At 44.3% G+C, this 15,579-nt stretch overlaps 1 protein-coding gene across 4 annotated transcripts in view; it reads left to right on the top strand.

Moving 5' to 3' along the window:
• The window catches only part of LOC149845724 (methyltransferase), a 134,533-nt gene that overhangs the window by 69,504 nt on the left and 49,450 nt on the right, over positions 1 to 15,579 (top strand). For 3 of the 4 annotated variants that reach the window (XR_016430216.1, XM_089995942.1, XM_089995943.1), the window contains 2 exons: positions 12,994 to 13,080; positions 13,223 to 13,357. The exons of the other annotated variant lie outside the window; for it this stretch is intronic. Coding sequence is in view for 2 of the 3 variants with exons in the window: in XM_089995942.1 (XP_089852068.1) it covers positions 12,994 to 13,080; positions 13,223 to 13,357 (222 nt within the window). In the remaining variant the exon portion in view is untranslated. The remainder of the gene's footprint in view (positions 1 to 12,993; positions 13,081 to 13,222; positions 13,358 to 15,579) is intronic. 4 annotated transcript variants of the gene reach the window in all.

The raw sequence follows: 15,579 nt of genomic DNA, 5'->3' as shown, positions 1-15,579 counted from the left end.
GATTGTTTGTGATAGCCAACTATGAATTCATAGTTTCGACTTTCTGTTTTAGCATGATTACATGCTTAACTCAGGTGTGAGAATCAAATCGTTAGCGATTTGAGTTAGTGATCATGTTTTGGACCTTCTACGGAAGGGTGAGCTTTTCTGAGAAGGTATGACGCCTTAGTGCGTCATAACCGGTGACGGTTAGCCGCGTAAGACTTTGAGAGATGAGGATAGATTAAGGTCGTTCAGGACAAAACGTTGGTTAGAAGTAGCTAGTGACAAACTATGTCATGGTGGTGATTAGATGCAGAGACCTCGTTCTAGGAACGAGGACAAGCTTGTTGCGTAGTAGTTCACAGCTTACGATCAAATGGATCGTATGCTGCGTTGGTCAGTTGCACTGCTTACTTGCGTTGAACTGCTTACTGTTTGCACTACTTACGCATTTGCACTGCTTACTCGCTTGCACTACTTACTCGCTCGCACGCCTTATTCGCTTGTACTGCTTACGTGTTTGCACTATTCACCTGCTTGCATTGCTTACCTGTTTAACTGCATATCTGCTTTAAACTGCGTAGCCTACTGAATTAAATGTACTTAATTCAGTTTCCTGTTAGTCTCTCTTGTGCACCTACTAGTTTTTCGCGAAACTAACCCATTCTATGGGTACAGGTGATGTTTAGGTACTCTACGGGCGATGGCGCGATTGCAAGATGGCTTCAAGACTTCTTCTTCCTGCTCTTAGCTCGCGTCCTGGACGCTTGGGTTTGTATCGGATTTCCCTTAGGATATCTGAATTTTTGTGCGTTTTGGTTCTTTTAGCTAACGTGCCCAGAGTTGTCAGCTTGCCTTATGATTTATCAAAGAAAAATCTTCCGCTGATTTCATAAACCAACTCTGAAGGAAAGAGATATTTTTAGTCTCTTGCCTGTTTTTTTTTGTGAAAAGGTTCGCAAGTTTGAAATTTGGGGCGTTACAGCTTTAGCCGAGAGAGGATTCCCCAAAGGAGGCTGTGCCACGGACACATCCAACTTCTGCAGAAGTGTTGAGCTAACTAATGTAGCCCCTTTCCCCTAACTCCAATGACTGGGGAGGCCGAATCGTTGCCCGTAGGGTGGTTGTTAACAACCTGTCCATTGGTGTTTGTACCGCTCTGTCCTCTCCCTTGACAGACACATAGAAGCGAATAGGTACGTTAGGGGTTGTTTAACTAACGACCCATTCTATGCTGTGGTCTTTAAACCACTCGAGCATCTTGCCTGTGAAGGCGAATGTGAGGCCATTTATGTGATTACAACATTTTGCATTTAACGTTGTTCGAGGTCGTACGACCGTCTCATCCGATCATCGCAGTACTAGACGTGTCGTGCACGACTACAAGTACTCTAGGATAAAGGGGGTATAGCTCCTCAATAGAAGCCTCAACAGGAGTGTTTCACAAAGATGTAAAGTTTATCAACTTTACTTTATCTTTTGAAACAAGAGTACCTTGTGCCAACATTATGCATGTGATTATCTCGAATCTCATCCGCTATCGGGGTATCTACATGTCTCGCATGACTCGATACCGGCTTCGATAGACGGGATACGAGTTTCTCAACAGAACACTCGCTAAGAAGTTCACTTGAACCCCCAATTCGGGATCACCCGAGATATGCCGAAAAGGCGAACAGAACCAGCCAATCACATCCTTCCAAATGCTTCGATTTGGGGCAGTCTTTGATGCTTTTGCGCAGGTCCCTAAAATCTCAAGTCGACTTTGCAGGACTGCGCACACGAAGAGCCAGAATCCTTGCAATGTATCCCTCTTCTTAGATGAAGGTGTATCGCCAGCTCCCGACTGAACTCTTGTCGCATGAGGGAGAGTGGTAAATGCCCCTTGTATCCTCCACGAGGATGCCTCTAAGGCATACGCAAAGTGCAAGAACCTGCACGTCATCTGCAATAGCAAGGCAATACCAACACATATGCAAAAACAAGAACCTTGGCGCAAAGCTCAACGGCAAAGTAAAGGCGGTAAGAAGAAGTGCAACGCAAACCCTCGGCACAACACGCAACGGCAAGTAAAAACTGTAAGTAGGAGTGCAACACAGAACCTTTGCGCGATGCGCAACGGCAAAGTAAAAGAACTATAAGTAGGAGTGCAACGCAAAACCTTTGTGCGATGCGCAACGGCAAGGTAAAGGACAAGGATCGTGAAACCGCGTCCTTGAGTTAAATGCGTACTCGTATAAATATATATATTTCTATATATATATTTATTTAATGGTCCCTTTTTAGTTAATTGAACTTAATTCAATTGTCCAAGTCTTCTGTGCAATTTTCCCCTACCTTTGAGAGTTGCAAGCTTGCTGTCGTCCGCGGATGTACGCGATTGGCGGCTCGGGTCGCAGAGCGCGAGCGGGATCCGTCGTACGAGCTGCAAAAGTAACGATCTTAGCAAGCTAATACCAAAATAGGAAGTCAGGGGCACTGCCATCGTCCTGACGTAAAGGAAGCAGAGGCAGGGGCATCGTGCCCTTGCACACCTGCTATAAGCGCAAGAAGCAGGGACAGGGGCTGCGAGCCCCTGCTGACTTGCCGTCGGCGGACTCCGAGGAGGCAGGGGGTTGCACCCCTGCCCGAAGAAGACAACGAGGGAGGCTTCGCCCTGCCTGCCATGAGAGCAAGGAGGCGAGACCCTTCCCTGCAAGCCACTAAGGGGGAGGCAGGAGGCCGCACCCTGCCTGGCGAATATGCAAAGAGGGCTAGGGGACTCGGTCCTCTGCCATCTCTGCAAAAAGGGCAGCGGCGACGACCTTGTTCCGTCCTGCAAAAAGAAACAAGGATAGGGGATGAGCCCCTGCTTGCCAAGCAGAAACAGAACACAGGGAGGGCTCAGCCCTCCCTCGAACAATAGAGGGAGGAAGGGGGTCTCGGCCCCCCCTTCCCAGCGAAACACGAAAACAGAGAGGGGATTGACCTCTTCCCTACGCAATGAACAAGCAGGGAGGGGCTCGACCCCTCCCTCTGTATAAAAGACAAGCAGGGAGGGTCTCGACCCCTCCCCTAACATCAAGGGACCGAGGAGGGGGCTCGACCCCTCCTCCTGCATATTGCGAAAGCAGAGGGGGGTTGAACCCTCCCCTGCATAGCACGTAGGTAGGGAGGGCTCGAACCCTTCCCTACAACAAACAGAGGCAGGGAGGGTTGAACCCTCCCCTGCATGACCAACAAGGAGACAGGGAGGGCTCGACCCTCCCTGTGAAAAAAGAAGGGACAGGGAGGACTCGACCCTCCCTATGGCCAAGAAGAGACAGGGAGGGGTCCCGACCCTCCATGTGAAAACAAAAGGGCAGGCAGGGGCCCCAAAACCCCCTGCCAGAACCCTTCTCACAAGCGGCAGGGGTTTTACCCCTGTCAACCTGTCGGCTAAGTGGCAGGGGCTCGACCCCTGCCGACTTACCTGCATAAGAGGCAGGTAGGGGAGGCGGGGCTTGCCACCCTGCCGTCCAAGGCACGAGCAGCCCCTCCTCTGAAGCCCAACGCCCAAGAAAAGAAGCGATGCAGGCGGCAGCCCTGCCGCCTGCCGAAAAGAAGAGGGGGGAAAATGAGGGGAGGTGCTCAACACCTCCCTCCCTGGCAGACCCAGAGCCGGCCCTTGAAGAGGAGGGTCGAGGGAGACGAAGAGGAGAGAAGGAGAAAAAGAAGCGTACCTAGGGGCTGTCGGCATCAGCGACGGCGTCGACGGAGGGAACGAAGGTAGTTGACGGCGGCAACAACGGAGGGGGGTATCCGGCGAGAAGAGGGAGCTCCTACGTCGAGGGCTCCTTTGGGGAGGCTGCCGGAAGGTGCTTGTCGGAAGGGGGGCGTCGGAGGCGATGCTCAGCAACGGAGAGAGGGAGTCGGTCGGGGGAGACAGACCGAGAGAGGAAGAAGGGGGGCGGGGGGTTCTCTTTGAAACCCCTGCCTCCCTGTCTTCAAAAGACACGGGAGGCGGTGCCTCCCTTTCGGGTCCGGGTCCGGATCCGACCCGAATCCAAACTTAATTTTATTTTTTTCGGTTTTTACAGCGTGCTTTTAAAGCTGAACTGCAAAAATGGGTCACAAATAATGGTGATATGCCAATATATCTTTGCACAGTTAAGAAGTCTTAGGTTTCTAAATCATTGAGGATCTCAAATGTCCAATGTAAAATGTGAGATTTGATGTTGGTTTGATGGGGATAGGATATAAATAAAACATCTGTTAAGGACCAGCCAAGGACCTCAAAGTGAAAGATGTGGGATCTGTTATGATGTATTGATATTCTCTCTCTCTCTCTATATATATATATATACCACTTGTCACGGGCCTATTTCCTTCAATGGGCCAGCGCGGCGCGACGGTCTTTCCTCACCGCCGCAAGCCTACTCGTCAGCTCGCTTGTCAGTCGCGGAAGCTTGTAATCAGAGTGCAAGAGAGCAAGAGAGAATAGAGGGAGAGAAATTGCAATCACAAGAAGCAATCACAAAGAGGGTGAACAAAAGAAAGCTCAACGCATTTACTTCATTCACAATTTTGCCCGCAGGCTATTACAGTTCAAGTATACGGGCTGCCCCTTCGGGGTATTGATTCACCTGAATCGGGCAGCTTACATCAGACTCAACAAAAGCAAAACAGACTCTAAGCGCAACTGTACACTGTAAGTCGCAAGGGAACATGCTCCCCCTTCAAATCATGCACCGTCCTCGGCGCCATCTGTTTCATGGTAAGCCCTGACTTCAGCCGGGTAGCGGCTGTTCATTCGAAATGCAGGCTCCCACGTTGGTTCCGTTGTTTCCTCCCACTGCACCAAGTATTTTTTCGCTTGTCCCAAGTAGTTGACCTTGTGGCGAAGGATCTGACTGAGATGCTTCTCGGCCCGTTGTGCTGCCGAGGCCCTCTGCATGATGGGAGCGCGTTGTGGCATATTGCGTTCCGGGTCTCCATCATCTGGATGGAACTGCTTGAGGTTGCACACGTGGAACACCGGGTGCACCTTGAAGTCTGGGGGCAACTCCAGCTTGTATGCCAGCTTGCCCACCTTCTTTGTGATGGTGAAGGGTCTCTCATACTTTCTGAGTAGTCCGCGGTGCCTCCCACGGAAGATGCCTGTGCGACCAGGATATAACTTCACCAACACTTGGTCCCTAACTTGGAACCCTACGGGCCGAAGGTGTTTGTCCGCCCACTTCTTCATTCTCTTTGCCGCTTTGTGTAAGAATGCCTTCGCCAACTCATTTTGCTCGTGCCAATCGCGAACAAACTGATAGGCGAATGATGGCCTTCCCTTTTCTTGTGTTGCAAGAGTGTGCGAGGTCAGTGGTTGCTGCCCCGTGGCTATCTCGAACGGACTGTGGCCTGAAGACTCGCTCTTCTGCATATTATAACAAAACTGTGCCACATCAAGGAGTTTCACCCAATTTTTCTGATTGGCACTAACAAAGTGCCTAAGGTACTGCTCCAGTATCCCGTTGATACGCTCTGTCTGCCCATCTGTCTGTGGATGAAAGCTTGTTGAAAACAGCAACTCAGAGCCAAGTAACCGAAATACTTCACGCCAGAACTTGCCCGTGAAGCGAGCATCGCGATCACTCACAATGCTCTTTGGTATGCCCCAGTGCTTCACCACATGCTTTACAAACAACTCTGCAGTCTTCTCTGCAGGGCACTCCTTGGAAGCTGGGATGAAGGTGGCATACTTTGAGAAACGATCCACCACAACCAAATAGAACTGAGGCCCTCTACCTTCGGCAGACTAACAATAAAGTCCATGGAGATGCTATCCCAAGTACGTTCAGGAATTGGTAGAGGCTCAAGGAGACCGGCAGCCTTCTGGTTTGTCCCCTTATCTTACTGGCAGATGAGGCATGTCTGCACATACCCCTCAACATCGTCTCTCATCTGCGGCCAATAGTAGCCGCGCTCAAGGAGTGCTAAGGTCCGCTCCTGACCAGGATGGCCGGCCCATAGTGTATCATGGCACTCCTTGAGTAGCTCTCGGCGAAGGCTTCCCCACCGTGGTACAAAGATGCGTCTCCCTTTTGTTACGAGGAGGCCATCCTGTAGCCAAAATCGCCGAGTCTTCCCTGCCTGCGCCAGAGAAACAAGGTGTTGTATATATATATATATATATATATATATATATATATATATATATATATATATATATATATATATATATATAGGTTGCCCTCTAGGGGCAGTTTTGGTCATTCTGTAAATATTTTATAGGTACTGCCCATTAGAGGCAGATTTGCCTTTTTTTTCTTTTCTTTTTATTTTTCCTATTTTTGTCATATAACTTAGGATTGAGGGCCTTTTAGTCAAAAGCCCTTATAGCTGTTGGAAGCTTCCCAATAGCTATATTTATAGCGGTTGGGAGCTCCCAACAGCCATATTACGCTCCCTGAAGCCCTCTCACTTTGTTTATAAAAAGGGACTACTTGTCCCTATTTGATTAATGCTTTTCTAAGCATTTTCTCTCAGTAAAGATCTATTATTTTTTATGTGTTTGTGTTCTTTTGTGTATGCTCATTGGTGGCTTTTGTTATATTTTGTATTTGCCATTAATTGGCTTGTGTATTGTCCCTTTGTAGACTTGTGCTTGTGCACTCTCTTATGATCATTGTATGCCCTTGGTGGCTCTTTTGTTATTCCTCTTGCTTTCATTACATGGTATAAGAGTCATAGGCTATTGGGATCATATGATGCTTCTCCAAAGTTCGTGGTTGCGGCAAAAAATGGATCTTCCTCAAGTATTTGTTCTCTCCTCTAAAGATGGGCAAATAAGAACCCATGGTGGTGATTACATTCAAGCTAAATTACTCGAACTATCTAATGTTGTCCGTGAAAAAGGTGCAAAGGATCTAACCCGATCCATGTAACTCTTTTTATATTTATCGGGTCTGGATACACCAGACCCAGACCCAGACCCATACTATAATGTAAACTTAAATACACAAGTTAGGTCATGATTTCATTTTACTGAAATCGTGACAGCCGTAATCGATCTCTCTCTCCCTCTCTCTCTCTCTTCTCTTTCTCAACGCAGGTGTAGAGGAAAACTTTCATGGTATCAGAGCGTAGATCCATCTAGGGGTTGAAGAGGATTCCAAAGGTGCGACAAATCAAAGGTTTGAGGATTCGTTCATCTCCCATCTTCTTTTCTTCTTCAGATTTCTTTCTTTCTACCTCCATTCCCAATCTTCATCTCTCATTTTCTCCCTTTTCTGTTTTTTTTTTCAGTCTTTTCTTTTCTTGTTACTGGATTCACGCCTCACGTGAATCCCTAAGCTGTTCACGAAGAGTTCACGTGAATCCTGGTTCACGATAACCCTATACATCAAAGAAAGGGAAAAGCTCGTTTCACGTGAATGTCATGTTTCACGTGAAACACTAAGGTTAAGTTATAACCCACTCAATTTTTTTTTGCGTATCCCTTCTCTTTTCTGCGTATCCCTTCTTCTACTGGGCTGGATATCAAGTCTGATCGTGCATTTCGGGCAGACCTGCGACATCAAATATGGGATTCTAAACCCTTTTGATGTCCAGCCTGCTGTGTGACAACCTCTTTTGATTCGACTCTCAGAACCCCTTTCTCGTATTATATTTCTTTTGACTGTTACGAGTGGGATCCACATTGAAAATACAGTCTGAATTTTTTTTTCTATTCCTTTTCTCATTGCTTCTACATTGAAAATACAGTCTGAATTTCTTTTTCATTGCTTAAATATCCGACCTTTCAAAAAGTAAAAAAAGAAAAAGGAAGACGATCAACAAACCTCTCTGGCTGCAGACTGAGCACTCTGTGGATACTCTGGTAACACAAAAAGGGGTTCCTTTTTCTTGTTAAAACTCTTCTTCATGGATCTTCATTCCTCTTCATCCAATCTTTCTTCAAGTTTTCTCACTCAACTCGTTTCTGAAACGTTAACTACCTCAAACTTCTTGATTTGGGAGAGACAAATCATTCCGTTTATAAGGAGTCAAGGTCTCTTAGGTCACCTTGATGGAACCACTCCCGCTCCACTCGAATTTGTTACGAGAGAGGAAAAAGACGACAAAGGAGTAAGTTCAATTGTGTATGTCAAGAATGTAGAGTACCTCAACTGGGAAAGGAAAGATCAGTCGATGGTTGCATATATCACTTCCACCTTGTCCCAAGAGGTCCTTGTTGCAATTCCCGACAATTGTACTGCTCTGCAACTTTGGGAAAAATTGGTTTAAACATATTCACAAGTTTCGCAGGCACGAATGGTTTTTCTCAAGAGGGAATTTCAAATGCTGAGAAAAGATTTCATGACCATCATGGAATGTCTGAACAAGATGAAGACTATCACAGACCAACTTGCAGTTATAGGATGCGCGGTGAGTGACAATGATATGGTACAACAGACTCTGAGTGGATTGGGATCCGACTACAATATGATCGTCACTTCACTATTGTGTTTCCCTGCCCTTCCTACCTTTGATGAGTTGCGAGCAAAATTGATTCAGTATGAGATGACTCTGAAAGGGTTTTCTGAGGAATCTCACATTCACCCAAATTCTCAGGAAGTTTTTGCCACAGGAGTGACTTATGGTAGAGGACGAGGACGAGGACGAGGAGGACAAGGGCGAAGTGGGCACAGAGGGCGTGGTGTGCTTCCCACTCCAAATACGTTAGCTCATGCGCAGGGATCAAGATCCATTCCTACTTGCTTCCTTTGTAACAAAAAGGGGCATATCAAGGCAAATTGTTGGCATAATCCAGAGAATAAAGGAAAGGGTTCACTGACAGAAAACAAAAGGAAGTTCTCAAATAGTGGAGAGATTAAAGATCTGCTGATATCTGCCTTGTCAGAGTTGAAATTGAAGCAGAGTGATGAAGGCACTTGGTTTGTCGACTCAGGGGCAGCGACTCATGTGACAGGTGATGCAGGTAAGATTTATAATCCCATTCCTTATTTTGGAAAAAGTAAGATTGTCACTGGAGATGGATCCCACCATCCTGTTTCTCATGTTGGAAAAACTGTCATTCCCATGTCATATTCCACTCTTACTCTTTCAGATGTTCTTCATGCTCCTGACATTAAGAAAAATATTGTCTCTGTTTCTAAACTTATTGATGATAATAATGCTTCAGTTGAATTCACTCCCTTCTCTGTGCAGGTCAAGGACCTACGCATGAGGGAAACATTCGCTGAAGGAAAGAGACGAGGCAATATGTATGTCTTTGAAGAAGCTCCTTGTCATGTTGTTTGCCCTGTCCACCTGAACTCAAAGCCCTCATTAGAGTCGTGTTCATCCTCTTCTGCTAATGTTTTTAGTATTTCTGAATGTAATAAGCCATTCTTATGGCATAGTCGGTTAGCACATTGTGGGAGTCATTTTATTGAGAAACTTGTATCTAATAATCTCATTCCAAAAGAAAGTCTCAATAGGGATGAGAACAGCCACAAATGTTCCAGTTGTCTTTCCTGCAAGAGTCATGTATTGCCTTTTTATTCCATTAATAAGAGAGCTTCAAAACCTTTTGAGATAATCTGTTCTGATGTATGGGGACCCGCCCCAATTGCCTCTGGATCTGGAAGCAAATACTATCTAATATTTGTTGATAACTATTCTCGATACACTTGGATATATTTCATAAAAAATAAGTCAGAAGTCTTCTCTTTGTTTCAAAATTTTCTTTCCCTTGTCAAAAATCAATTTTCTGAGTCCATTCAATTTTTCCAATGTGATGGAGGCGGGGAATTCTCATCCCGTGATTTTATTTCTTTTATTCAAAATAACGGAATAGGAAGAAGGGTGTCTTGTCCTCACACCCCTCAACAAAATGGAATTGCTGAACGAAAACACAGGTATATCGTTGAAAGTGCCATGATTATGCTTCATGACAGCAATCTTCCCATCAACCTATGGACAGAAGCTTTCCATTCTGCTGTGCATGTGATAAATAGACTGCCTATGGTTGTTCTGGAAAATAAGTCTTCTTATCACTGTCTTTTTGGAACTCATCCTAGTTATTATGATCTGCGTGTTTTTAGATGTGTCTGCTATGTGCATATCGATCAGTCCTTGAGAAACAAGTTTCAAGACAAGGCCCAAAAGTGCAGATTTGTGGGATATGCAGATGACTACAAAAGATATAGGTGTTATGATCCCACCAACAAACGCATTAGAACCTCAAGAAACGTTGTCTTTGATGAACAAAATTTTGATCACGGAGCTGATACAACGAATATGCCAACTGAAATTTACTATCCTTGGTTGAGCTCAAAACTTTTTGCTGGCTCCAATGAAGCATGTTCCTCAGATTGTGTGCAACAAGAAGAAGAGGTGTTTGAGAACACTGGGACGTCGGGGTCACAGAATGCAGAGGAAGTACCGGGCAGATACAAAGGCATTGTCTATTCTAGACAGAGACCGACAACATCAAGCCATTCAGATCATGTCTAAGTCGCCAATCCTGCGCCTTCTCATACTCTTGCAGCCAGAAAATCAAACCGCATACGACATCCTATTGACAGGTGGGTTAGTTCTAACAACTTTTCCTTGGATCTTCAATTGTTTTTAACTGCCATCAATAAGGACGAAGCGCCCATCATGTATTATCAGGCAGCCGCTTCCATGAAATGGGTAGAAGCCATGAATGATGAAATGAGCCGTGCATGAATGTGGAACATGGGAGGTTGTTCCCAGACCACCTGACAAAAATGTTGTCGGGTGCAAATGGGTCTACAAAATCAAGTACAAGCCAGATGGAACCATTGAACGATATAAGGCAAGGCTTGTAGCAAAAGGATTCACTCAAGAAGCAGGGCAAGACTATGATGAGACTTTTAGATTGGTTGTAAGAATGGGAACGATTCGAATCATCATTTCCCTGGTTGTTGAACATGGATGGAAGTTGAGTCAGCTTGATGTAAAAAATGCATTCTTACATGGGAATTTGAAGGAGGAAGTGAGGAAGTATACATGGAACAACCCCCTGGATATCAAGAACAAAACTGTAAAACCCATGTATGCAAGCTAAAAAGAGCCATCTATGGCCTGAAGCAAGCATCTCGCTCTTGGTTTGATAGTTTCTCGCTAGAGATTCAGAAACATGGATTTTCACGTTCCATGCTGGACCACTCATTATTTATTTTTAAAAGCCCGCCTGTGACCACTCTATTGTTAATTTATGTCGATGATATTATCATCACAGGAAACTCTGCGGACCACATCCAAGAAATAAAAGACTTATTAGGTCAACGGTTCAAAATGAAAGATCTTGGAGTTCTACGCTATTTCCTTGGTGTAGAAGTTGATAACCAAGCTCATGGCTTGACACTCACTCAACACAAGTACACCGTAGATGTTCTCAGCAAGGCAGACATGAAAGACTGCAAACCTCTGGGAACTCCGAGTGTACTTCATCAAAAACTTAGCACTCATGATGGAGATCTGTGTGATGACCCCACCAGGTATCGTAGCATAATAGGAATGTTACAATACCTCACATTCACTAGACCTGATATTGTTTATTCAGTCAATCAAGTGTCTCAATTTATGCATGCGCCACATACTGGACATATGGAAGCAGTCAAGAGGATCCTTAGATATCTGAAAGGGACTATTGTGGATGAATTGATATATTTACCACAGTCATATGGCCAAGACGAGCACGAAATTACTGTATATTGTGATGCAGACTGGGCAGGAGATCCTAACGAACAAAGATCTACATCAGGATATTATGCCTTCATTGAAAGAAATTTAGTCTCTTGGAGCAGTAGAAAACAAAACGCTATCGCTAGATCAAGCACTGAGGCTGAATATAGATCCATGGCTGCTGCCACTGCCGAAGTCACATGGATCAGGCATCTTCTAACTGAAGTAGGAGAAAAGATCTCCCACACTACCTTGCTCTGTGACAATCAAAGTGCCATCAACATGTCATTCAATCTAGTACATCACAGTCGTGCCAAGCACATTGAGATCGACCAACACTTTGTGAGACAGAAGGTTGAAGAAAAAGAGATTGAGCCTGAGTTTGTCAGCACTGAAAGACAGGTTGCAGACATATTTACCAAAGGGTTAACCAAGGACCGCTTTTGGATGCTTAAAAGCAAGTTGTTCATAGTTCAAAACCATAATCAACTTGAGGGGGGGTGAAAAAGGTGCAAAGGATCTGACCCGATCCATGTAACTCTTTTTACATTTATCGGGTCTGGATACACCAGACCCGGACCCATACTGTAATGTAAACTTCAATACACAAGTTAGGTCACGATTTCATTTTACTGAAATCGTGACAGCCGTAATCTCTCTCTCTCTCTCTCTTCTCTTTCTCAACGCAGGTGCAGAGGAAACAGTCCGCCACTATGGAGAACCATTTTAAGGGCAAAAAGCTTTGGGGTTATGTGAGTGGTACCACATGTGAGTCACTAATCATACACAAAAAAGGATGGAGATGAAATCAAATCCCTTGATGATGAAGAAAGAAAAAGCTCTTAAAGAATATCATATTGTGGAGGATTGAGAGCATGATTTTCAAATACTCGTAATACATTCCGTCTTTCTAGTATCTTTTTGGCCCTTGGAAGCTTTCTCTGTTATTTGACTTCCTTGTCTCTGATCTTTTCTGCTTGTATACTCACATAATCTTACTCAGCCATGCCTGAGGTGTACTTTCTGTTCCAGAAATTTGAGCTTTGTCTGTGGTTTGTCACTGTTTAGCAAGAAGCTCCAGAGATCTGGTAGATGGAACTGATTAGGTTGGTCTTTGTTGCTGTAAGTGTGTGATGACCAAACGGAATTCAAAAGACAAAACTTGGTGTGAACAACCTGTGGCTTGTGAGGTCACCTTTGCTCTTAGGTCATGTCCTGGGTGCTTGTTTGAAATCTGTGACAGATCTTAGTTCACTATTTACTTGAATATAGTTTGTTATTTACAAGAGGTATTCAGTCTTGTTCAGCAAAATTTTTAGTTGCATCCTTGATTTAGACTGATGCAATAATTTGAATTATTTGCAGTTGAGGATCTGAACTTGGATGCTATTGAGTCCTTGAGGCGTGTTCCATATTTGGCAGTAGGGAAACATCTGTGTGGACCTGCTACAGGTTGCTACTTTGAACCTTTTCTTTTCCTTAACGCTTGCAGTATTGATGCATGTACTATTTAAAGGCTGGCACTTGATTGATTTAATTGAACTTCAAACTGGATGGTGCTTTGAATTGCTTGTTTCATGTTCTGTGCCTCCAGATTTGACCCTTAGGTGTTGCCTTCCTGAACAATGTCATGAGAAGAAGTCTGTCCAGTCTCGGTCAAAATGCAATGTGAGAGGCCTTGCCCTTGCAACTTGTTGCCATCACCTCTGCCAGTGGAAGTCTTACATAAGTATACTCTTCAATCTCAATGCTTTGGAAACTTATGCAGGCTGAATCGGTGTTTTATGGTTCATTAAAATCTTTTAGTAGTACTAACGGGGGCTCCACGTGGTTGGTAGGAGCTGTTGGTGCACGTCTCCTTGTGGTGGGGCATTGAAGGTTCAAAACCCAATGTTATGTTGAATAATAACTGGTGGGGGTCTGCCTAACCCTAGCTTGCCTTTCAAAAAAATAAATCTTTTAGTAATACAGTTGGACTTGGATTTTAGCTCCATCGTGTATCAACTTCCAGTTATGCTAGGATACACTAATAACACCAGCCATGAAGGTCTATTTAATCATAGTGTCACCCCTGAACTAAGTGGACTCGGACTGGGTGTGCCCAGAGTCCAGCAACTGGGCACACCCTATGAGATATCGTGAGGGGTCTGTTCAGCCTGCACAGGAAACAAAGAAAAGTGAGAGAGGGAGATGCACAATGGCTGGGGCGGCTGACGTAAAACTCAACCTCCAAGCCCTAATCTCTTTACATTAAAAGGTTTTTACAATGGGGACTAAAATATCACACCATAACATTCATATTACATAAATGCCATTAATGAGAAAGACGTCAGCTGCATAGTTAAAAGGATTGACATGCGTATGGATCTGGATCTAGATCCAGATCTATGTGCATGCTCTATTTTAACACCCTCCCTCAAGTTCTACATGATTTTGGAGCATGTACAACTTGCTCTTCAATAGCCAAAATTGACGTGCTGTTAATCCTTTGGTAAACAAGTCTGCCACTTGATCTTCTGTTCGAACATGATGTAGTTCTATCTCTTTTATCTCGACTTTCTGCCGTATAAAATGTTGATCAATCTCAATATGCTTCATTCTGCTATGCTGAATAGGATTACATTTGATTGTCGCATAGAAGAAATTATCGAATAATTGTCTCTGCAAGATCACTCAATAAATGTATAATCCATGTAACTTCTGCCGTGCCTGCAACCATCGACCTGTATTTAGCCTATGGACTCGATCGTGCCACTGCCTTTTGTTTTCTACTGCTCTAAGACACTAAATTGTGTCCAATATATACACAATATCCAGAGACAGATCGTCTTTCATCTAGATCCCCTGCCCAATTTGCGTCTGTATAAGTGATGAGTTCATGTCCTTTATGTAGGTTATCGTTCTTACGATAAACAAGTTTGTCTCCTATAGTTCCTTTTAAATAGCGTAAAATGCGCTTCATAGCTTCCATATGACCTTTTGTTGGAGCATGCATAAACTGGGATACTTGATTGACAACATAAACTATATTAGGTCTGGTAAAGGTCAAATACGACAGCATCCTTATAAGGCTTCTATACGTTGTAGGGTTGACACAAAGGTGGCCATCTTCAGAACTCAGCCTTTGATGTAATACACTCAGAGTGTTGACTGGTTTGCAATTTGTCATCCCGGCTCTTTCCAGAAGGTCAAGAGTGTATTTTTGTTGCATGAGTGTTAATGTTCTTTTTGTCTGTCAACCTCCACGCCAAGGAAGTACCTCAACTCTCCTAAATCTTTCATCTTGAAAGTTTTCATCAAAAACTGCTTCATGTCTTGCACATGATTATCTGAACTCCCAGGGATCACAATGTCATCAACATATATAAGAAGAAGTGTAACGATGTCTGTCTTCTAGTAAATAAAGAGCGGGTGGTCCAGAGAACATCTTCTAAAACCATAGCCTTGAATTTGCATGGAGAAACTTTTAAACCAAGAACGAGACGCTTGTTTCAACTCATACAGAGATTTCCTGAGCTTGCACACCCAGGCAATAGGATCCTTCTTGGCATATCCAGGGGGTTGCTCCATATATACTTCCTCCTTTAAATTTCCATGCAAGAATGCATTTTTAACATCCATCTGGTTAAGTTTCCATCTTCGGTTGACTACTAAGGATATGATGACACGAATTGTGCCCATTTTGACTACCGGACTAAAAGTTTTCATCGTAATCTTCACCATATTGTTGTGTGAATCCCCGAGCAATAGGCCGCGTCTTATATCTGTCAATACTTCCTTCAGGCTTATATTTTGTTTTATAAACCCATTTTGAGGCAACTACATTCTTTCCTTCTGGCTGAGGTACTATTTCCCAAGTCTAGCACTTATGAAGAGCTTTCATTTCTTCATTCATAGCCTCAATCCAATGACGGGATTGAAGAGCTTGATTAAAACAAGTGGGTTCATTCT

This window comes from Nuphar pumila, chromosome 2 (assembly GCF_984573655.1).
Source record: "Nuphar pumila chromosome 2, dmNupPumi1.hap1.1, whole genome shotgun sequence".
In the NCBI taxonomy this organism is placed as follows: domain Eukaryota; kingdom Viridiplantae; phylum Streptophyta; class Magnoliopsida; order Nymphaeales; family Nymphaeaceae; genus Nuphar; species Nuphar pumila.
Note: the sequence above shows the minus strand (reverse complement) of the source record. Positions and strands in the feature narration are given on the sequence as shown.